The 22,838-nt window shown below is 49.9% G+C and overlaps 2 protein-coding genes and 1 long non-coding RNA gene across 4 annotated transcripts; all 3 read left to right on the forward strand.

Annotated features, from left to right (window-relative positions):
- The first annotated feature begins 965 nt into the window (after positions 1-965).
- Positions 966-9,965, forward strand: LOC123180181 (cyclin-dependent kinase 10-like). The gene is made up of 3 exons (XM_044592153.1): positions 966-1,046; positions 1,813-1,900; positions 9,700-9,965. Exons 1-3 carry the CDS (start codon positions 966-968, stop codon positions 9,963-9,965), a joined length of 435 nt encoding a protein of 144 aa, XP_044448088.1.
- On the forward strand, positions 2,449-3,475 carry LOC123180191 (uncharacterized). The gene is made up of 2 exons (XR_006490748.1): positions 2,449-2,694; positions 3,083-3,475. It is a non-coding gene; the product is annotated as an uncharacterized lncRNA (long non-coding RNA).
- Positions 9,966-13,538: 3,573 nt separating the features above from the next.
- Positions 13,539-22,721, forward strand: LOC123064912 (uncharacterized). Of its 2 annotated transcripts, none has more exons than XM_044488307.1 (7): positions 13,539-13,730; positions 14,279-14,397; positions 14,495-14,577; positions 14,848-14,969; positions 21,579-21,743; positions 22,223-22,316; positions 22,396-22,721. In XM_044488307.1, exons 1-7 carry the CDS (start codon positions 13,700-13,702, stop codon positions 22,601-22,603), a joined length of 822 nt encoding a protein of 273 aa, XP_044344242.1. In that variant the 5' UTR covers positions 13,539-13,699; the 3' UTR covers positions 22,604-22,721. The 2 variants fall into 2 exon arrangements, with proteins under 2 accessions (XP_044344242.1, XP_044344247.1); XM_044488312.1 differs by having other exon boundaries at positions 21,660-21,743.
- The last annotated feature ends 117 nt before the right edge of the window (positions 22,722-22,838 follow it).

Consider the following 22,838-nt stretch of genomic DNA (forward strand, 5'->3'; position numbering starts at 1 on the left):
ACTTTTTATGTGAAAACGATTTTTGATCGGACTGACGATACGAGCTATATAAGTTTTGTAATAGAGCAGAAACTAGGATTCCATCAAATTTCCCCCCTCTAGTGCACGCACTCTAATGTATGCACACATGTGCATATGATGAGAAGGTTGGTGGAACAATTTTTATGCCTTGATAATTTTGTGTAATCAACATGATAACTTATGCTCAACTGACATGATAATTTTCGTAGTTCACGCGTGATAACTTTTTACCCGAAAAAAAGTCATCGGAACATATCAATATGGGATCTAGTTTTGAAAGTCTCGTCGCGACAAATCATTTATATGAAAAGAGTTTTTAGATCGGACCAACGGTTTGAGTTACAAAACATTTTGAAGTTTTGAAATATAAGAGAATCTAGAGTGATGTCATCAATTTTGTCTTACATGCATGCATGTAATTAGGCTTTCTAATAAGTACCATGCACACGTACATGAAGAAAGAGATGCAGTAATAATCACATGCATGTGAAGAGAAATCTCGCTGCATGCACTCGTGAAGCTAGGAATGGTCGTGCGGTTTTGTTGCTTAAATTCAGAACGGTTGAAAGTTAGCACAGTCCATGCATGTGAAGAGAAATCTCGCTGCATGCATGTGTATGTATTCAACTTTTTTTTGTAGTTGTGAACTATAGATGTGGTCCCATCCCAAAAAAAAACTATAGATGGGGTCCATGATCCACCATGGTGTAGTATAAAGATTAGTATTTAACTAAATGATATCAAAGTGGGGTCCATTTTAATGTGGACATGTGAAGTAAGGAGAAGGCAAGAATTATAGGGAGCTTAATATTTGTAGAGATTTGAACCTAATAATATCAAAATCATTTCAAATCAATCCTAAAGCAAACATACAACAATTTCATCAATCCAGAACATAAGATTGTAGCATAGTTCATCAAATCCACAAGACCAAGTGCGCGAGGATGGTTTATGTCGAATGCCTTGTGCACGAGGATGATGAAATCGGGCGGCTGCTCGTTGGAGCAAAGATGATAGTCGCGCCGGTCTCTGAGGCCTCTCCTTCGCCTCATTGATGTGTGCTAGTTGGGGGTTGCCCGTAATATTGACGACGCGTCACCGGCGACACCGAGCAAAGCATCGGCCGCTCGGCTCGGTAGCGGCGGTTACACAACTGCCCACTGCAGCTCTGACGGTCAGAAATCCTGCTTCAGACGATAGCCACGAGCTGTAGGAGGCATTACGGACGCCAACGCTCCGACAAACATCCAAATCGACGCCGCGACGGGTCCTTCGGCGATCGTGGGTGGCGGGGTCGCGTGGGATTCAGCGAAGGATGAATGAGCGGTGGCCGCAACCTTGCCAGGCAAAATCACCGGTGGCGGTGCTCGGGTGGAGGAGCGGGTGCGCACCAAGAATATTCCGCGCGATAGTTGAGGCTGCGCGACTGCTCGCCGTTTTCTTGAGCGGCATGATGCAAATTTGCATCACTTGCTGCCCTGTTTTACATCATGCCCTATCCTCGAGTAAATTTTTTTTGCATCTCCATCATCTATCGGAATATCATTTTTGTCCTCTTCTGATGTAATATTTATTTTCATCTACATCATTTACTAGAGATGCTATAAGATGCTCGGTTTTCTTTTGAAAAAGGGATTGCCCCGCCCAATGCACATGCAGAGAATCTAATTTATTAAAAAGAATAAGTAGTTTTAGTACCCCATAAAGTCAACTGAAGAAAAGAAAAAAACACAATCGGTTGTTAAAAATCATTACATGAGTCAACCATGTAATAATCTGTTGACACAATAGGCAAACCGGTTGAAAAGTGCATGCGCGGCCATCTTCAGACGGTTGATCCCAAAGCATGTGCTCCTGGGCATCACACGACGAAGTAGAGCTCTTTTATGATATCCTGGGGTAAATTCTGACCGTCAGTTCGTGAAATCGTACAGTGTGTGATGACATATACTGCTCCAGTTCTCGTGAGCGGTAGACCATGCACTGGTGAGCTCCCGTCCTCCAGTATAGATGTCCTGAGGGCATTTTGGGAAGAAAAAAATCGACAGAGGTAATCAGCCTGGCCGCGTGTCGAACAGGCCCATCCGTCCCTCGTGTCCAACTAGCCCACCCCGCCCTCCCCATCCAATTTCGTTCCCTCCCCTAAAAAAATCCGATTTCGTCCCCACCGTTTGGCCCCGATCTCCACCGCGCTCTAGGGTTCCGGCCGCCGCCGGCGAGGGCCTGCCATTTGAGGCGCTCCTTCGTTCTCCACCGCGCTCAATAGGCTCCCGGCCGCCGCCGGCGAGGGCCTGTCATTTGAGGCGCTCGAGGAGGATTCGCCGTCCCCCGACGCCGCTGCTCCCCTGGACCCCGTCGTGCTTCGGGACAGGCCTGCGCTCACCCCTACCGGCCGCCGCCGGCGAGGGCCTGCCATTTGAGGCGCTCGAGAAGGACTCGCCGTCCCCCGACGCCGTTGCTCCCCTGGACCACGTCGCGCTCCGGGACAGGCCGGCGCTCACCCCCGACTTCTCTCGCCTCGTCTTCTCCATGGAGCTCCCCTGCCGACGGCCCACGCCGGAGCTTTGGGCCGACCTCCCCTCCGGCAGCACGCGCCGCCCGAACCCAGTTGGCCGCGTCGGCAATTTCAATATTACGCTCTCACAGTCCGGCTCTGCTCGTGCCAAGCTCTAGGTATACGTTCTAATCCTCCTTGCAAATCTTAGGCTGAAATTGGATGTGATTTGCTTAATTCCGGTAGTAGTTTCTGAGAAATATATATTTCATAGCACGAGCACGTAGTATGAGAGATTATTAGAGCAGTAGTTGTACCTACTACGACATGTATTTTGCCGTTGATTGTACAAGTTCACATGTACATCTCTGAATAAAGAAAAACCTTATTGCTGAAGTTATAGAATAGAGGTGGTGTTGTTCGACTTCCATTATGCAGTACCATTTCTTGCAAAATACTTCCAATTAGAATAGTTGTCGTTCAGTATTTGCCTACCTCTAATACCATTCCTCACAAAATACATACACCTTTTTTAGTGTCTGAATTTTATTATCTGTTGATGATCAGTTTTTCGTACTCCAGCTCTTGGATGTGCTATCCTCCCTTCTCACTCTCGGGCTCCAGCAGCAAATGGACGAAAAGCATCACGAAGCAGCTCAGCTCCATCTTCTATAGTTATTTCTTGAATCTGTGATATACTATATAATGCATTCTGTAGAAAACAGAATGATGTTCATTGGAGCCTCTCTCTTGCTATGTTTCTTCCATTTGTTTCTGCTCTAAGAAAACTCCATACTTGGAAAATGTCTCTTCATGACTTCTTCGAAGTTTTTTCTGTAGTTTTCAGTCTTGGGTGCGTGCAGTTTCTTCATGTCACATCTGAAATTTGGGGCCATGTATGTACATTGTAATTAGCAGGGCCTTCCCTGTTTGTGATACTAAATGAGGTACCTCTATATATAGGTTTGCACCGTGTCATTTTTTCCTGTCATTAATTGATCTTCATACCAAGAAAATCCTGTTGGAGGGATATCGTGCATACTCTGGTTTTCAGTGCTTTTTATGAGAAGAGGGTTTTCAAGTAATTATTTTTATCTTTGATCTGAACAACAATAATACTTTAGGATTGATCAACACCTGTGTAATATGTAGCCTGAGTTGTGGCTCATGGTAGTACACCACATGGTTGAGTACCTGAGATGGAAAGCCAATCATTAAGATTTTTTTTCTGTAGACAATTACTAAGTATTTTGAACATATTTTTCCTGCCATCTATTTTTTTTGAAATTGGTTGCTTGATTAGAAATACTGACTGTTAGTATATACTCCCTCGTCCCAAAATTCTTGTTTTATTCTATTTGCAACAATTGGCGATTGGTATGAGTACTTATTGACATATCAGTCTAAGGTTTGAGCTTGTGATGCAACTGTGATTGTACTGAACAGTGTCGAATGAATTCGTCAGTTAGAGCGTGCATGTACTTGAGTGTTTGGTAGATTTCTTCTCTCTGGTCTTCAAAAATACCCAAATCGACGCGTATTTTGTCATGCTAGTACTGATCAAGAAGGTGTTGACTTGTACATTCAGTTCACATGGCCGAGATATTCACTTGTTTAACTTCACACTTATTAATTACAGTCCAGGATCTGCTAAACCTTGCAAGTACAAGAGGATGAGTGCTCTCTGTCCTACAAGTCAAAGAGGCCTCCAGGTCAAACAATGCTTGCTGTCAGTAGAAACCGATCAAACTTAAAATTCTGTGCGAAACCATGTGCTTGAGATTTCCCACTGAAATACTCATGTACGTGCTTTATAATTATAAGTTTCTCCAGTTGAGTCTGTCTACTTTGTCATGACTAAATGATTCAAAAATAGGGATCGCACACCATGACTGCCTTCTATTTAGTTTAAATCAAGCTAAAACTTGTTCCTGAATTTCGTAGCCACTTATATGTTCAGTTGTGTGATTTGCAGGCTAAGACCTTGCTAGGTTACTTGCGTGCACACATGGTGGGCAAAATTTGATGCCATTTCATGCAATGCCATCACGTACATCATGTGCAACTAAGACCGTTCGGGTCTGCCGGAGATGAAGTTTGAAAGGCGTTTTCTTTTCCAACTTAATCAAATGAGCTCAATCTTTTTCCACGCCCTCACAGCACCATTGCAAGCATGCATGCCAATTTTTGTTGATTTCCGACGTTCGATGTATTTTTTAATGGTTTTTGGCTGAAAAACCATAAACACCGTCTGGACTGACGCAACGTGCGATCAGTGTCTGAATTCGTTCAAATCTTGTGTGGGGGTATAGAATGGGCATGCGCACATGCTGGCAAAAGTTTGTGTCATTTTATGCATGCCATCATGTATTTTTTCAACTCAAAGAAATGAGCCCAAACTTTTTCCACACCCTCACAACACCATGGCAAGAATGCATGCCAATTTTCGTTGATTCCCGACGTTTGATGCATTTTCTAGGGTTTTTTCGGTGAAAAAACCCTAAAACACTGCCCGGACGTGACGCAACGTGCGTTAGGTGTCCGGCTTCGTCCAAATTTTACGTGGGGGGTATAGATAGGGCATGCACACGTGCTGGAAAAATTTGATGTCATTTCATTCATGCCATCACGTACATCATGTGCAATCAGGACCGTTCAGGTTTGCCGGAGGTCAAGTCTCAAAGGCATTTTCTTTTCTAACTCAACCAAAAATGAGCCCAAACTTTTTCCACACCCTCACAGCACCATGGCAATAATGCATGCCAATTTTTGTTGATTCCCGACGTTCGATGCATATTTTAGGGTTTTCCCGGTGAAAAAACCCTAGAACACCGCCCGGACATGACGCAATGTGCGTTCAGTGTCCGTTTTCGTCCAAATCATGCGTGGAGGGATAGATTGGGCATGCACACATGCTGGCAAAATTTGTTGTCATTTCATCCATATCATCACGTACATCATGTGCAATCAGGACCGTTCGGGTCTGCCGGAGGCCAAGTCTCAAAGGCATTTTCTTTTCCAACTCAACCAAATAAGCTCAAACTTTTTCCAATTTTTAGGATGTACAGAAGGATATTAGGTGACTCCAATTATCTGTACAAAATAATTTGCGACCCTAGTTATAATATTTTCCAAATATAGGGTGTATAGTTTTTGGCACGAAAATTAAAGAACGCACGTGGAGTGAAAATTTCACAAGTTTTGGGCGAGATTACACCTGACTAATTGACATGAAAAAATAGAAGAGTTTGCCTAATATAAGTAAATGTAATCAAATCCTTAAAAAAATTATTCAAACAAGTGGGGCAACGCAAGACACCTTATATTTCGAACTTTTTCTAAAAGATCTATACACCTTATATCAAGGAACGGAGGGAGTATTTTTTTATTGCGAGCTATTTGAAGTGACATAAATAACTATATATCTGAAAAGTTACATAAAAAATATTTGTTCATCTGGTTAGGTTGTCTAGTAATGTCCTCAAGGTCACAGGTTCGAAACCCATCATGGACATTATTTATATTTTGCTTGTACTTATTTTTTATTATCTGTAGCCCAAAACGGTAATTCATTTTGTGATTTTCACCTATTGCCTCCTTTTCAGTGTATACTTTGCATACATGTGCAACCATCCGTCCAGATACCGCCATAGCCAACTTTTCAGCTCAAGAACAGAATATATAACTCACCCAAGAAATTAGAAATTGACTCGCGAGATCATATGAACACGCTTACTATGCACTTCCTAATCCCAATAAAATGACCTTCATGCGATAAGATAAATCATTCAGGAAACACCAACACAATAAATCTTCTGCCACACAACGCAACAAAATAATGGTTTCAGGAGATGCATCAATAGCATGAGTAGACGAGTACATGAGCGGCACCACCACTAAAAAATCAATTCATATAAGTCTGGCATTATAAAAGTCAGGCATTATAAAAATAAAATTCACTTCTTCGGAACATTGTTTTCATTCCAAATCTCGTTAAACGGCTTCCACCTCTTGTTGGATGTCTTGGATGGAGCACCTTTCGGTTTAATTATTTTTGGATTCCGGACATTTCCTGGACATGCTTGGCTTGACCCTGAAAAATATGCTGGAAGAGGGCCCAGTGATGCCGCCTCATTTTCCCCACCATCTTCGCCGCCTTCAGCTATAATACCCTTGAGAAAATCCACCACCTTCTGTGACGTCTCCTGGCCTGTTTGAAGCTTTGAATAAATACAGACTACAAATGTTCCGGAGTTCATGGTAACGATCCATCCGCTCAGACCATTCATGCATATTACCATTCCTCTCTGAGTCAAATGCGGACTTGCCTACCATCGTCCATCTTGTTGAGACACAACACCTAGGAATGCTGACTAAGCCAAGGTATTTTAGAACAGAAAAAATGTGAGCGCACGGGATCTCCTCCGATTCCATCTTCAGACAACGGCAATTCAAGCTCTGAAGCAACGGGCCTGCCATGACAAACCTCACATCATACGTCACATGCCTACTCTCTTTGCGAGCTACTGTATACAGAACAAAAGCATCATTCTTGGTCACTTCTGCTACTTCCCATTTTGACAACTGCATGATTTGATGTTTTACCTTCTTGAACATCACTGGAGTATAAATGAGAGCAGCACTTCTCTCAAGTGGATCAGCTGTTAATTCAGTAAAAGGTACTGTCAATGAAGCTGTAGCATCCAACTCGGCCTCATTCTTGCGGATACGCGATAAACAGTGATCTGAGTGCTCTAGCAAATCAACAAGTGACATTCTCCTATCCAGATTCTTATGAAGCCTAGAGTTTAGGCTTTCGCTACGCTGATTGCTCTGCATGCCAAGGAAATATCTACCTTTCGTATAGGCCCTAGACCACTTCTTCCTCAGCTCGTACATCGTCATAATCCAAGCATCTTTTTCAGAGATATCATAATCCACCATAAACTCAACCCAACGTCTCTCAAACTCATCGACATCCCAGATGTGACAAACAAATTTCCTAAAATCCTTGAGCTTTTGCTTCCGTAGGTGTCGTATCATGTTTTGCTCGATGTGCCAGCTGCACAACCGGTGATCTGTATTGGGAAAACCGCCGCTATTGCCTTCGCCATTGCATGGTCACCATCTGTGATAACTGATCTAGGATGTTTCTGCTGCGTTGACTTCAAAAATGCTTCAAGCAACCACACAAAAGATGCCTCGGTCTCAGCTGAGACAATACCGAAGCCAAACACGGTCGTGCTGCGATGGTGATTCACTCCCATGAAGGGGACAAACGGCAGGTTGTATTTGTTCACACGGTAAGTGCTATCAAAGATCACGACGCCACCAAAGGCATCGTAGTCAATCCGAAACTGTGTGTCTGCCCAAAAGATGTTCAGCAGATGCCCTTCACTATCAGTTGTGTACTTGTAAAAAAATTCACCATCCATGTCCTTTCGGGCTGCCATATAACGGAGCACAAATTCGGCATCACGGCCTTTTATCCTTTCCTTCTTGTACTTGGCAACAAAATTATACAAGCCCCGAGGTATAAAGCCTACCTTGCTGAAACCACCACTATCTTTCTCCATTACTTCCATTATTTGATGTGTTCGAAGGCCATCAATTCCATACTCAATGACATCAGCTTTTTGCACATCACTCAGCCCATGATGTGACCTTATGTAAGTTGTCTGCTCAGGCTTAGCGAGTGGATGGTTATGTTCGTCCACAAAATCTTTTACAAACCATTCACCATTATCCATACGAAGCTCGATCTGCATCAGAGCGCCACATCCACAACGTGACAGCGGCCTAGGAGTTCGCACCCGTTTAGTCTTCTCAAAGTGCTTCCTCGCCCGATATCCTTCTTTAGAGCAGACATAGAGGCGCCGAAAAGCTATGTTCGTGTCCGACTTCCTAGTCAGTTCTTCCTTTCTAACACCAAAACCCTTTGACCGAGCATATGCATTATAGTAATTGTAACCTTCTTCCTCGCTGCCAAAAATTTGACTGACTACCGTGTCATATTCTGCAATGTCCTCCAGGGTGGCACTCCCATATTCCATGTCAAACACTGCAATTAATAAAGAATCAAATCTAACTTATTTGAATTCCATTTGTGAAACTGAAACTCGTTTCAGTACAAAGAATAAGATAGCCTTAGTATGTCGTGCTAAAAGTATGAACAATAAGATCAAAATGCATCAGTAACAATGCTTGCGTATATAATCAAACAGAACATTACATATACTCCAGTATGTCATTGAACAACATTTGGTATTATTTTTGTTATTGTCCGAAACTGAGCCATGATGTTTTGACGTTCATAGACAGCAGTACACAGGCATATGAATTCTAGCACAAAACAACATTACACGTAATAAACCGTGGCTACCCCCCCCCCCCCACACACACACACACTATCGCACAAATGACCCACTGATAAACACCATGTACCAGATGACAATGCATTCCGTAAGAACATTTCTTTTGACGAGCATGCACTGCAGGATCTAATTAACTCTGATTTTCCCCATCATGCAAGATCTAATTAACTGTGATTTTTTCCATCCTGCATCACTACTCAACATGATTTGTCCATGAACTGAAGACATGCCAATTCTACTTTAGTGTTCACAAGAGTAATCCTTACCACGTCCAGATACAGGGACGCGCCGCAGAGGTCCACGACGGCAAGCGTGGATATACAAGGGCGGAAGCAGCTTCGTCGACTAGGGTGGCGCGGCCGCAGGAGCAGGGCTGTGCGTGGGAGAGTGGCAGCGACTGGCGGCGGCGCCCACGGTAGGGAGAAGGAGGCGAGCGGCGGCGACTGGCGGGGTGGCGCGGCCGCAGGAGCAGGGCTGTGCGTGGGAGAGTGGCAGCGACTGCCGGCGGCGCCCACGGCAGGGAGAAGGAGGCGAGCGGCGGCGACTGGCGGCGCCGGCAGGGCGGCGACTGGCGGCGCCGGCAGGGCGGCGACTGGCGGCGGCGGCAGGGAGAAGGAGGCGAATGACTGGGTGTGTCGTGTGAGTACAAAATGGGCTGAAACCTAGGCCCGTGGCAAAAAATAAAACATGTCGCCCTTAATTTTGATGCCTATCCTACCCTTAAGAATTCAATGGTCAGATTTAGTTATACTGATCCATCCTGCTTCAGCAGTACAGGGTACCGTAAAAAAGCTCCCGAAGTAAGGACCACGTATGGTACCGCGCGGCTCGCGCCGGAGCTCCTGCTGGCGTCGACGGAGTACAACGCGCGGGTGGGCACGTGGGCGCTCGGGTGCATCATGGCCGAGCTCCTCGCCGGCGCGCCGCTGCTGCCCGGGAGGTCGGAGATGGACCAGCTGAACAGGGTGTTCGACACGGTCGGGACTGACGATATGACGGGCTGGCCCGGCTTCTGCCGGCTCGCCGCTCTGCCAGCGCAGCAGGCCGCCCAGCCGGCTCTTGGAGATGTTCCCTGAACTGTCCGCCGCCGGCTTTGACGTCCTCAGCGGACTGCTGGCATGCAGGCCGGACAGGAGGCTCACCGCCGCGGCCGCGCTTCTGGTTCACGGACGCCGAGTCACCCGATGTTCACCAGAGGCGCAACCCATGTGGCGGTCGCTTCACGGCGCGTGCCGGTGGCGTTGCGGACGCGATCGTTGTATAGAAAACTCTGGATTCGTCAGGATTCAATATTCTTTTAACCAGCTGAGGATTCGCTTGGCAGAGTGTACAGGTTTGGTGGCGGCTTTGTGGCTCCTGTCATCTGCGTTGTTGCACTGTCGTCTTCAGTTCCGTTTAGGCTGGTGGGATAGCTGGTGAAGTGGCACGAGTTCCTCGAGGGTCCTGCTGATTAGCTCGTCCTTTTTCCTTCTTGTATGTATGTTGTCCATGCAAGCAATCGCAAAGGTATCTTGTGTATACTGAGTATAATAAACAAAGCAATAGTGGCAAAGCACCCATGGACGAATCTTCACGTCCGTAAAAGGCTGTCCTTGTTGCTTAAAATTTGTCCGAATTGAGAAGGACCGATTTCAGAAGCCGCAAGCATACACTGTGATAGGTCGCCCAGACCGGTAGTTTTATACCCAAACACCACGCGCGCGCAGACACATGCCGGCAAGAATAAATTGTGGGAAACCTAGGACAGAGCGTCAGGCTGAGAGATGGTCCTGTCTCCTGTGAGAGTGTCCAGAGGCGTCGGCCGTCGGTATGGCCATCGGGACACCGGCCACGTCTCCTGTCCCGGCTCAAAGTTGGTCCCAGTGCAGTGCTCGAAAATGAACTAGGAATAAACGCCAAATCCGTCCTGTGTGCCTCACGTGTGATGCCAGCGAGCCACCGGCAAATCCACGCGCGACTTCCACGAGCCCGGCACGCCGCCTCGTGGCCTCGTCGACCCCGTCCCGACGCGTCACCCAACCGGTCCCCGCAATCGCATGATGACGCCCGTCGTGGTTTCGCCGCTCTCCACTCCACGTGATGTCGTTGCCACACGCCACTCCAGCGGGCTGCTCCGTGCGGCGGCTGCAGCCACCTTCGCGGTCTCGCGCTCAGACTGCTCAATGACAATTCGGAGAGTCTTGGTGTTTTTTCGGTGGAGCCATCGCATGTTCATCGCTGCGGTCGTAAGTGATCGGCGATAGACCCATTCAAGGAGCCGCGCGTTCTCGTCGGACTCTATCTATATCCCACGGCTGCGGTGCACGGACTGCTCCACCTCCCTTCTCTTCTTTTCACGCTGCCGCTTGCGGCGGGCGGCGCGCGCCTCTGATTCCGGCGTACGTGTTTGACCGGCAGGACGGACACAAGCACCCACTCAGGGCCGGTCCTGAGATTTCAGGGGCCCTGGGTGAAATTATAATTGGGGGCCCTTGATGGCCCGTAGTATAGATGTCTATTTATAAATCATTATATGTAGATATAATTTGTATCAAAGAAAAAATTAAGTGCATATCAAATAATGTATTACATATTCCTTCAAAAAATCTCCTCATAGTCTGAGATGGAAAATCGCTAATGATATTATCAATATCAATTTCATCAAGCATGTTTTTCTCAATGCATAATGTTGCCAAGCTGTTGTAACCCTTTGTCAATTTGTTTCATGCTTTCTCAGTCCAGTGCTCAGTTCATTCCAAGAGTTTATGTTGGTAATATGGTCAACACTAGCTGCATGTTTCGGTCTCGCATTAATATGCTTCCAATCACAAAACCCCTCATGCCTCAATGCACTTTTGCATTTGTCAGAATTGAAAAGCTTACATCACAATGAAAACACTTTTTTTGCGCCTTTTGAAATAACTGACCATTTCCTATCACACACTTCTCAATTGCACATATTTCTTGAGTAATGCGTATATGAAAAATGTCTTGAATTTTCATCCAAAGAATATTTAGTGTTTTCTTCTTTCCTTTTAGGCCCCTTTTCCACTAATATATCCCTCAATTTATTTTCAAGATTACCCAAATTGCTTAGATCATAAATATCCACAGTAATAACCGGTTCGTCATCAACACTAGCAAATTATGTCGCAGATGAATTAAATATGGACGCAGGATCGCTCACATTGGTATCATCAATGTTGATGTCAACATCATCTTCTGTAGGAGAATGACCATCATTTTTCTGATTGGCACTAGTTTGGTCATCCATAAGAACTATCACCAACTCGTCTAGATTTTTTGAAGTGCTCGGATGGCTCTTATGATTTATTAAGAAGGGATCCTTTCATGTCATCTACCTCCTTCCTTTTTCTTTTATCACATCCAGATGGATACTTTACACCCGAACCCAATATGGCAGTGCTGAAATTGAAAGGAACAATAAAATTAGTGCAAAAAATTAAAATATTGGATTAATTACAGAAGATCTTCACCTAATATCATGACAAAATCTGCTAGGGCATAGTATAGTACCTTCTCTCCGTAGTCTAATCAGGCTATGTGCGCGCGTTTGATCACGCTGGCAACAATTCCCTATTGACCTGTTCGAGAATTCGGAAATCAGGATTAGAAAAAGAAAGAAACAGGAAGAAGAACATGCAAGGGCAGAAGGCGCGCACGAGGAGACGTACCTGCCGTAGTCGTCGCGCCGTTTGTCAGGAGGCGGAGTTGAAGTCTTGAAGACGAATAGCGGTCGGCGGAACATGCAAAAGGGCAGGGAACGAGACGATCGAGGATCCGAAGGAAAAGGAAATCGTGCGTGAATCGAGCGATTTCTTTCACGTCATCTGCCTGTACGTGCAAACATGGGCCAAGCCCATCATCTCTCCCTTTCTTTCCTAGGCCTAGCACGTGAGTCACACGAGAGGAGCAGAGGCTGGGGCGTTGCTGAGTTTGGCTTCAATTTTTTTTGGTCGTAGTATATACTTGTGTACCCTACATACACGTACCTGGAGGGGGCCCCCTGGCGTTTGGGGGCCCGGGGCGGCCGCCCCGTTCACCCCCCTCAGGGCCGGCCCTGCACCCACCGCTATTCACGAGGGGGAGCAACAGTCGGTAGGGCCAGGGAACGACATAAAGGAGACGCGGATTGTGCAGGCCGCCTGTCGGAGCTACGCCCAGGCCTAGAGGGGCCAGCGCCGACGTCTGACCTACGCCGACGAAACATCGGAATCCTTGAATCATTTGATCAAGCTTCATCGGTCGATACTCCTCGTCCGACGAAACATCAAAATCCATCATTTTCTCTAATAAAATCACAAAAAATCCGATCAGATAATCCGTTGAGCACACAAGCGCAAGATGGAGCTAGAGAGTTGTCAGGCATACCGCGGTTCGTGACCTAAAGGAATCTTTGTTAGGGAAACCCAAGAATATTGTTGCATGAAATTAGAAAAAAAGAACCGATGGCTCTTAAGGCGGCGGATCTCTTAGCACGCCCCATTCAGAGTTTTTTTAGGGGTTCGTACTCCATTCAAAGTTTCTTTTAGGGGTTCGTACCCCCCGTTCAGATGCAAACTGGGCCGTGTGCAAGCTAAGGAAGCCCTATTGGTTTCAAAAATAAATAAATAAGGAGGCGTACTGAAAGCCCACCGCGGCACCCCACGGCGTGAGGCAAGCAGGCTCGGAAGCTTGCAGTCAAAAAAAAATGCAGTCAAAAAAGCAGGCTCGGAAGCTCAGTTGGCTCAAAAAAAAAAGGCTCGGAAGCTCAGTGTCCAGCTCGACTCCGGTCTAGCGTCTCGCCGGCGCCCGGCCCCCCTGCCTGTCCATGCCGCCGGAGAAATCGCCGCAGTCCCCAGGTACGCCGTCCGCCTTCCGCAGCCCCCCGCCCCCGGCCCCGCTCGCTTTGAATAGAGTTTTGGGCGGATCCTTCCTGTGCTGGTCTCCAGCAGCTAGGTTTCTTTCGACCGGGATGATGCAGCATGAGATCGGAAAATTCCACACGCTCAGTACAAAATTCGGAGTCTACATGATTAATTCTAGCATTTCGGATTGCTATCTTCGCTTGCACCCAAACGTTTATATGGTGATTTAGCCAGGTCTCCGGGTTAGTACTTAGTTGGATCTCCTCAAGAAAATGTCAGGTTGTGGTGCAGTGGATTTAGTCTGACCATCAGGTTCTATAATTTTGTGGAGAGCTGTTGTCAGGCATTAGCTTGTCTATCTATAGTTCACTCAGTTGAACATTTGTGTCGAAGTTGGTCACATGTAAGTTTGCAACAGAAATTTGCGGATTATCTACTGACAATCATGATATGGATCATATGCATCTTCTTGCCTTACTCATTTCATTGCAAAGACATAAATTAATACTTTATGACACTTGATCTGAATTTATGGGCTTCAGTGGCTTGTGGACAAAGAGTACTAATTTCGAACAAACTTGGGGAGAAGCTTGTTGGTTTATTACATGAAGCATGTTCGAAGGAACTTGTGATACTTTGTCATGGATTCAGAGCTACAAAGGCAAGTCTGTACCATCCATATGTCCATTTATCCAAGAACCTTCACTATTTTTGTTCTCAATCTTTGTATGGCCATCTTACTCTGTAATCGCTTCCAGGACGACAGTATCTTGGTCGACCTTGCCGCTGCACTAGCAAGTGTTGGAGTTAATGCTTTTCGGTTTGATTTTGCTGGAAATGGGTAAGCTGCTTCTAACAAAATTGTGGTGGTCATGGCATAGCTTCATACCACTCATCATGCAGACTTCCACTTTTGCTGTTGAATTAAAATGTTTCTGAATTAGGAATTAGGAATAGAATTTTTCATGCAATTTAGCTGTAGCAAGAGCCACAGTTTCCCCCACTAATATTTTTTATTAATAACACAATGTTCTTTGAGTACTTCCTTGCTGACTGCCACATTCAATTTGCCTACTGTTGTTGAATTAGGGGTTTGTTATCTCTCTCGCAGGGAAAGTGAGGGTCTATTCCAATATGGGAACTACCGAAAAGAGGCAGATGACTTGCGCTCTGTAGTATCTTATTTCTCAGAACAGAAGTATGACATAATTGCCCTTGTTGGGCATAGCAAAGGTAGATAATCTTTGGTGATTTTTTTTATTGAAGGGATTGCATCCTGATTACATACTGGAAGGGAAAATAACATTGTTATGCAGCTGTTATGACCGGTTTGGTCTATACTAGGAAGAGGCCCACCGGGCATTAGTATTAGGGCATCTACAATGGTCGACGCTTGTATGGGCGCTAGCAGAGAATAAAATAAATATCAAATAATTAAATGGGTGACTAAGCGCCTAGCCTTACAACGGCCGATGCTAATACACAGGCTAATTTAAAGGGTTTGGGCGCTTGCTGCGGGAAGGAAAAGGCTCTAGCGCCCGACGCAGAGTTTTGCGTCGACGCCTCACCAGACACTGGGATTCTTTCAATTAACCGCTAATTGGCCGGGAATAGTACCCTGGCGCCCATGCTAAGCGTCCGCATTGGACATGCCCTTAGGGGCTTGGCCCACAAGTTATCTTAGGCAAGTTATCTTAGGCTAAAGTTATAAATACTAGTTGTAAGACACCGTTGAGATCAAGCAATAAAGATATTATAATCTTCTGTTGCCCGGCTCCTTGAGGAGCCGGAACCCTAGCCGCCGCCTCAAACCCTAGCCGCGATGGCGCCTGTCCGCCGGCGCGCCCGCTCCAGCCCTCGTCCCCCTCCTCCTTGCCCATACAATCTGCGCCGGAGGCCTGGTAGGAACCCTAGTCCTACCAATTTGGTATTCAGAGACACTAGCCCGATCATGTCGCTTCCTCCATCACCGCCTCCGCTGCCAAACACCACCGCCTCACCTACACTGCCGCCAGCCCCGTCCGCGTCCATGCTGGCGCTCACGTCCGGGACTACCACCCCGACAGCGCCGACCGCCACCGCGGCGGAGCCGCCCCCATCCTCTCGCCCGAGGAGGTCTCGGGCACCCTTCGGGAGCTCATCCAGGCGGTCAAGGGCATCAGCCTCTATCTCGCCGGGAACCAGCCCCCGCCGCCGAGCGCCGCCACCACCGCCTACGGGCCGCCGCCGCTCCAGTGGCCCGCCCCGGCCTTCCAGTCGCCCTACGGAGGGCCGCCCCCGCCGCCGCTGCTGCTGCAGCACTACCCGGCCGCGGGGAACCCTTGGCCCGCGTGGCCAACCGCCACCGCACCGCTGGGGGACCCTTCCCAGCAGCTTCTCCAGGCGCCCCCGCCGGCTACTTCGACTCTGGCTACGGCACCGCAGCTCCACCAGGCGCCGCCACCGTCGACAACATCACCACCCGCGCCCCGGCCCACTGGCCGGCCCATGCACCAGGTGCAGTTTCCGCCATCGCCATCGCCAATTCCCGCGTGGGCGGCCGGCTCGTCTCCAGGCCCGGTGTATACCACGGCGCCGGAGCACCCGACGCCTTCCCTCCGGTTTGACTGTCCCTCCGGCTCGGCGACCTACGCCCCGAAGATCCCCGACCCGGCACACTCGCTGCCGCCGACTGCAGCAGCCCTCGGGCACGGTGGTCCGACACCCCCTCGCTTCGCCAAACTGGACTTCGCCACCTACGAGGGCACGGAGGACCCTCTCAACTGGCTCAACCAGTGCGAGCAGTTCTTTCGCGGGCAGCGGACGCTCGCTTCGGATCGTACCTGGCTCGCGTCCTATCATCTCCGCGGCGCGGCACAGACCTGGTACTACGCCCTCGAGCAGGACGAGGGCGGCATGCCACCATGGGAGCGCTTCCGGGAGCTCTGTCTTCTCCGGTTCGGGCCTCCTATCCGCGGGAGCCGCCTGGCGGCCCTCGGCCGTTTACAGTTCACATCCACGGTTCAGGACTACGCCGACCGCTTCCAGGCCCTGGCGTGCCACGCGCCGAGCGTCTCCGGGATTCAGCGCGCCGAGTTATTTGTGGGCGGTCTGCCGGACCATATTCGCGTGGACGTCGAGCTCCGGGATCCCCCCGACCTCCAGACGGCCATGTACTATGCCCGGGCTTTCGAGCAGCAGGCCCAGGCACTGCAGCAACAACCCGGATGGGCCGGCCGCCAGCCCAGTCGGCCAGCGCCGACTCCTCCAGCACCGGGCCGGCCTCCTCCAGCCGCGGCGGTCGCGCCCCCGGCCACCACATGGACTTTCCGTCGGTTGTCATCGGCCGAGCAGCAGGAGCGTCGCCGTCAGGGACTCTGCTTCAACTGCGATGAGCCCTACACACCGACCCATGTCTGCCCCCGCCTATTTTACTTGGAGACGGTCAACTACACCGAGGCGGACGACTCGACCGACGCGACACCACCACCCGAGGCGGCCGCGGACACGCCCGCGGATCCCACGGTGACGGCGTGCGTCGTCTCCCTCCACGCCCTCGCCGGCATCCGTGGCGAGCGGACCATGCTGCTGCCGGTGACGATCCATGGCGAGCGGCTGGTGGCCCTGCTGGATACTGGCTCCACCCATAACTTCTTGCCCGAGGCGACCATGCGTCGGCTAGCCCTTCCGACGACGGACGGGGAGCGCCTGCGGATCACGGTGGCGAACGGCGATCGCCTCGGGTGTCATGGGCTCGCCCGCGACGTTCCCATCTCCATTGGTGGCGAACACTTCTCGATTACCTGTGGAGGGATCGACCTCGGCTGCTTCGACTTCATCCTCGGGGTGGATTTTCTCCGGACCCTCGGTCCCATCCTATGGGACTTTGACGCGCTCACAATGACGTTCTGGCGGCTAGGCCGCCACGTCCGGTGGGACGGCCTTGGGGGCGCTGCGCCGGCCGTGCCACATCTCCAGCTGGTCGCCGCGTCCTTAGAGGCCGAGCAACCCCTGCTGGATTCCCTTCTGCAGCAGCACAGCGGCCTCTTCGACGAGCCACGGGGTCTTCCGCCCGCCCGGGTGTACGACCATCATATTCACCTCATGCCGGGTACCCCTCCCGTGGCGGTTCGGCCCTACCGCTACCCTCAGCTGCAGAAGGATGAGTTGGAGCGCCAGTGTGCCCTTATGCTCGCCGCGGGCATCATCCGGATCTCCACGTCACCCTTCACCGCCTCGGTGCTGCTCGTCCGCAAGTCGGACGGCACTTGGCGTTTCTGCATCGACTACCGCGCCCTGAACGCGCTCACGCTCAAGGACAAGTTCCCTATACCGGTGGTCGACGAGCTCTTGGATGAGCTCCATGGGGCGCGCTTCTTCACCAAGCTCGATCTTCGGTCGGGCTATCATCAGGTGCGTATGCATCCCGACGACATCGCAAAGACGGCATTTCGCACCCACCATGGCCACTTCGAGTTCTTGGTCATGCCCTTCGGCCTCGCCAACGCCCCAGCGACTTTCCATGCCCTGATGAACGACGTCCTCCGGCCCTACTTACGGCGGTTTGTGCTTGTTTTCTTTGATGCCATTCTTAACTACAGCGCCACCTGGGCCGAGCACCTCCAGCACGTCGCCATCGTCTTCAACGAGCTTCGGGCGCACCACCTCCACCTTAAGCGCTCGAAGTGCTCGTTCGGGACACCTACCGTCGCCTACCTCGGCCATGTCATCTCTGCCGACGGGGTGGCTATGGACGCCGACAAGGTGGTGGCCGTCTCCGCATGGCCGACACCTCGCTCACTGCGGGCTCTCCGCGGGTTCCTCGGCCTCGCCGGCTACTACCGGAAATTTATCCGGGACTTCGGGCTCATCACGGCGCCCCTCACGCGGTTGCTTCGCCACGACGCTTTCGCTTGGGGCGACGAGGCGACGACGGCGTTCGAGGCCCTCAAGGGGGCCCTCACGACGGGCCCCGTCCTCCAGATGCCCGACTTCGACCGCCTGTTCGTGGTGGACTGTGACGCCTCCGGCGCTGGTTTCGGCGTCGTGCTTCATCAGGGCGATGGACCCCTCGCCTTCTTCAGCCGGCCTTTCGCTCCTCGCCATCTCAAGCTGGCGGCATACGAGCGGGAGCTCATTGGCCTTGTGCAGGCTGTTCGTCATTGGCGGCCATACTTGTGGGGACGGTCCTTCCACATTCGCAGGGACCACTACAGCCTGAAGTTCTTGCTGGACCAACGACCGTCGACCGTGCCACAGCACCAGTGGATCAGCAAGCTCTTTGGCTTCGACTTCTCCGTCGAGTATCGGCCGGGTCGCCTTAACACCGTGGCCGACGCGCTGTCCCGTCGCGACTCCGACATCGCTACCTCCGTCGACGAGTCCGCCGGGGCGGTCCTGTGCATCCGCTCCGGGCCGACGTTCGGTCTCTTCGTCGACATCCGCCGCGCAACTGCGACAGCCGACGCCGCCGTCCTTCTTCGGCAGCAGCTCACGGCCGGCGACCTGGAGGAGCCTTGGCGCTTCTCTGACGGACTGCTTCTCCATGGGCGCCGGATCTTTGTTCCGGCGCATGATGATCTCCATCACCAGGTGTTACAGCTCGCCCACTCGGCAGGTCATGAGGGTGTGCAGAAAACCCTCCATCGTCTTCGCGCCGACTTCTACATCCCTGGCGATCGCGCCCTGGTCCGCGACTGGGTTCTGTCTTGTCAGACATGCCAGCGCAACAAGACGGAGACCCTGCGGCCGGCTGGGTTACTTCAGCCCTTGGAGGTGCCGTCTCAGGTCTGGGCGGATATCTCCATGGACTTCATCGAGGGCCTCCCCAAGGTGGACGTCAAGTCGGTCATCCTCACGGTGGTCGACCGCTTCTCCAAGTACGCCCACTTCATCGCGCTCGACCATCCGTACACGGCGGCGTCCGTGGCCCGGGCCTTCTTCGACGGCATTGTCCGCCTACACGGGTTCCCTGCTTCGATCGTCAGTGATCGGGACCCAGTATTCACGGGCCATGTCTGGCACGACCTCTTCAGGATGGCGGGTGTCTAGCTCCGCCTGAGTACGGCGTTCCATCCTCAGACAGACGGTCAGTTCGAGGTGGTTAACAAGGTCATTGCCATGTATTTGCGTTGTGTGACAGGTGATCGGCCTCGCGCTTGGGTGGACTGGCTCTCTTGGGCGGAGTACTGCTACAACACCTCCTATCACTCCGCCCTGCGCGCTACGCCGTTTGAGGTGGTCTATGGTCGACCACCCCCGCCTATACTACCGGTGGACCCGGAGACGGCTCGGACAGCGGTTGCGGGTGACCTTATCCGCACCCGTGACGAGATGCTTGCTGAGGTCCGTCAGCGTCTCCTTCAGGCCCAGCAGCTGGCCAAGCATTACTACGACGATCATCATCGCGAGGCGGAGTTCGCGGTGGGTGATTGGGTGTGGCTGCGTCTTCTCCACCGCTCTACGCAGTCACTTGACCCGCGCGCCAAGCGCAAGCTCGGGCCTCGCTACGCCGGGCCCTTCCCTATCTTGGAGCGCATTGGGAAGGTGGCCTATCGTCTTCAGCTTCCAGCCCGCGCTCGCATCCACGACGTCTTCCATGTGGGGCTGCTCAATCCTTTCCGTGGCGAGCCACCGGCGGCTCCTCCGGCGCTTCCGCCAACCGCCGATGGTCGCATTCTTCCAGAGCCGGCAAAGGTGTTGCAGGCACAGCTCCGTCGTGGCGTCTGGTTCGTCCTCGTTCTTGGGCGGGCCTTCCGGAGGAGGAGGCTACTTGGGAGCAGCGGGAGGATTTTCGCCAAAACACTATCCAGACTTTCAGCTCGAGGACGAGCTGTTTGCGCAGGCGGGGAGAGATGTTATGACCGGTTTGGTCTATACTAGGAAGAGGCCCACCGGGCATTAGTATTAGGGGCTTGGCCCACAAGTTATCTTAGGCAGGTTATCTTAGGCTAAAGTTATAAATACTAGGTGTAAGACACCGTTGAGATCAAGCAATAAAGATATTATAATCTTCTGTTGCCCGGCTCCTTGAGGAGCTGGAACCCTAGCCGCCGCCGCCTCCAACCCTAGCCGCGACGGCGCCTGTCCGCCGGCGCGCCCGCTCCAGCCCTCGTCCCCCTCCTCCTTGCCCATACAATCTGCGCCGGAGGCCTGGTAGGAACCCTAGTCCTACCAGCAGCTCATCAGATAGCCCATTCCCAACTTTCCTTGTACCCTTAATATCCATCAGAGCCCCAGAACTGAGATTGTCCTGGTTTTTTCTTGGCCTGCGACAGAGTTTGATTACTGAGATACTTTTTCTGCAGTAAGCCCTGCCACACACCACCCTCATGTTCCAGCTTCCAAAGCCAATTAACCAGAAGTCTAATGTACATTAATTACAATTTAAGAACACACAGCCCTCCCATATCCTTTGATAAACAAATAGTTTTCCAGTTTACCAAATGATGTTTTCTGGACCCAAGATCTTCCTGCCATAAAAGCCTCTTCATAAAGTAGATCAACTCTTTTTCCACTCCCTTAGGAAAATTATAGAAGGAAGTCATATAAATTGGAATGGTCCTGTGTGCACATATCGCGCACAAGCGCTAGCTGCACTAGAATGCATAGTCGACATAAATAGGCGGTAGGAACTCATAATTGGTGTACTGCTTCTGTGTTTGCTCTTTGCTGCGTTCTGGAAGGACCTCTTCAATGTATTCATGTATAACTGAATGTAATCAAGAATATTTACATGTGCCATGCATTATATCCTGATCTCCTTGCTTTGTCGTGTAAATGTATCTGCCTCCTATGCTTTACATTTATGTTACTTTATACAGTATACTGCTATATTTCACCGCTTCTGTTTCTTGCTTTTAGGAGGAAATGCTGTGCTTTTATATGCTTCCATGTACCATGATGTTACCGTCATTGTGAATATTTCTGGCCGCTTTGCTTTAGAGCAAGGTATGGAAGGGCGGCTGGGGAAGAATTTCCTGCAGAGGATAAAGAAAGATGGATACATAGACGTCAGAAATAAAAAAGGTGTAAGTTTGCTACATTTGACATGTCATTATCTTGTTAAGTACTAAAAAATAAGCCTCACATGGTATTTATTTTGATAAAATACTACAGATCTGAAGCCTATCACATGTTTATGAATCAAACAAACTTTTCCCGAGTTTTCCAAGTAAAATAGTTTTGTGCTGATTCTGGTAGTGTATATCACAAGCCTTTTCAGTTTATCTGGTGAAACCAGTTAACAAGATCAGGTTATGACATGTGTTATGGGATGACTTACAATACATGAGAATCCATTGAATTGTATAGGTTAGTCAGTTATTTGTAAGCTTCATCATCCTTATGTCAACCATAGGTGGCATAGTTATTTTTGTTTCTCTGCTTATATCCACAAGACTGAACCTGCAAATATTGTAACTGAAAGATTTATTTTGAAAATGAGAGCCCCAGTGTTATGCTTACTTACCTTATTGCAATATTAACGTTGCTATGCCTTTGTGCAGGGAAGTTTGAGTACCGGGTGACAGAAGAAAGCCTGCGAGATCGCCTGAGCACTGATACCCTGCTTTCGAGCCGCTCCATAAGCAAAGACTGCAGGTTCTAAGCTGCTCTCTTGCACCTGAACCTACTCACATGAACAATTCAATCATTGAGAAAAATATGTACCGATCTGCAGGGTTCTCACGGTTCATGGCTCTGAAGATGAAACGGTCCCAGCGAGAGACGCCCTGATGTTTGCTGCGAACATCCCAAACCATGACTTGCATATAGTCGTGGGAGCCAACCATCGGTACACAGGCCACGAGCAAGAGCTGACATCACTCGTACTGGATTTCATCAAGCCCCGTCCTCGAAAATCATCATCCTTACGTCCGAAATTGTGATCATCTGACCATTGTGGGGCTTGATTGATGTACCATTTACTTGTTACATTACAGGATGACAAAAGGCCTGTGTATAGTCGTTGTGCTGTGCTGCACTAATTTCAGTAAGATTTCTTCATCTTACATTTTCTGAACGCAGAAAGAAGCTCAGACTAGTTATCATTTCTAAAAGTAGGAAATGTGCTAATTGGGCAATATCGCAAAATTACTTTTTTTTTTGAACCGGGCCTCAACC

Source organism: Triticum aestivum, chromosome 1A (assembly GCF_018294505.1).
Source record: "Triticum aestivum cultivar Chinese Spring chromosome 1A, IWGSC CS RefSeq v2.1, whole genome shotgun sequence".
Taxonomy (NCBI): Eukaryota; Viridiplantae; Streptophyta; class Magnoliopsida; order Poales; family Poaceae; genus Triticum; species Triticum aestivum.

Coding starts and splice junctions, on each gene's coding strand:
- LOC123180181 (XM_044592153.1), top strand. CDS start 966: ATGGTTTATGTCGAATGCCTTGTGCACGAGGATGATGAAATCGGGCGG. Junction 1,047..1,812: donor CAAAGATGATAGTCGCGCCG/GTCTCTGAGGCC, acceptor TTGACACAATAG/GCAAACCGGTTGAAAAGTGC. Junction 1,901..9,699: donor CATCACACGACGAAGTAGAG/CTCTTTTATGAT, acceptor AAGTAAGGACCA/CGTATGGTACCGCGCGGCTC.
- LOC123064912 (XM_044488307.1), top strand. CDS start 13,700: ATGCCGCCGGAGAAATCGCCGCAGTCCCCAG. Junction 21,744..22,222: donor AGACGTCAGAAATAAAAAAG/GTGTAAGTTTGC, acceptor GCCTTTGTGCAG/GGAAGTTTGAGTACCGGGTG. Junction 22,317..22,395: donor TCCATAAGCAAAGACTGCAG/GTTCTAAGCTGC, acceptor ACCGATCTGCAG/GGTTCTCACGGTTCATGGCT.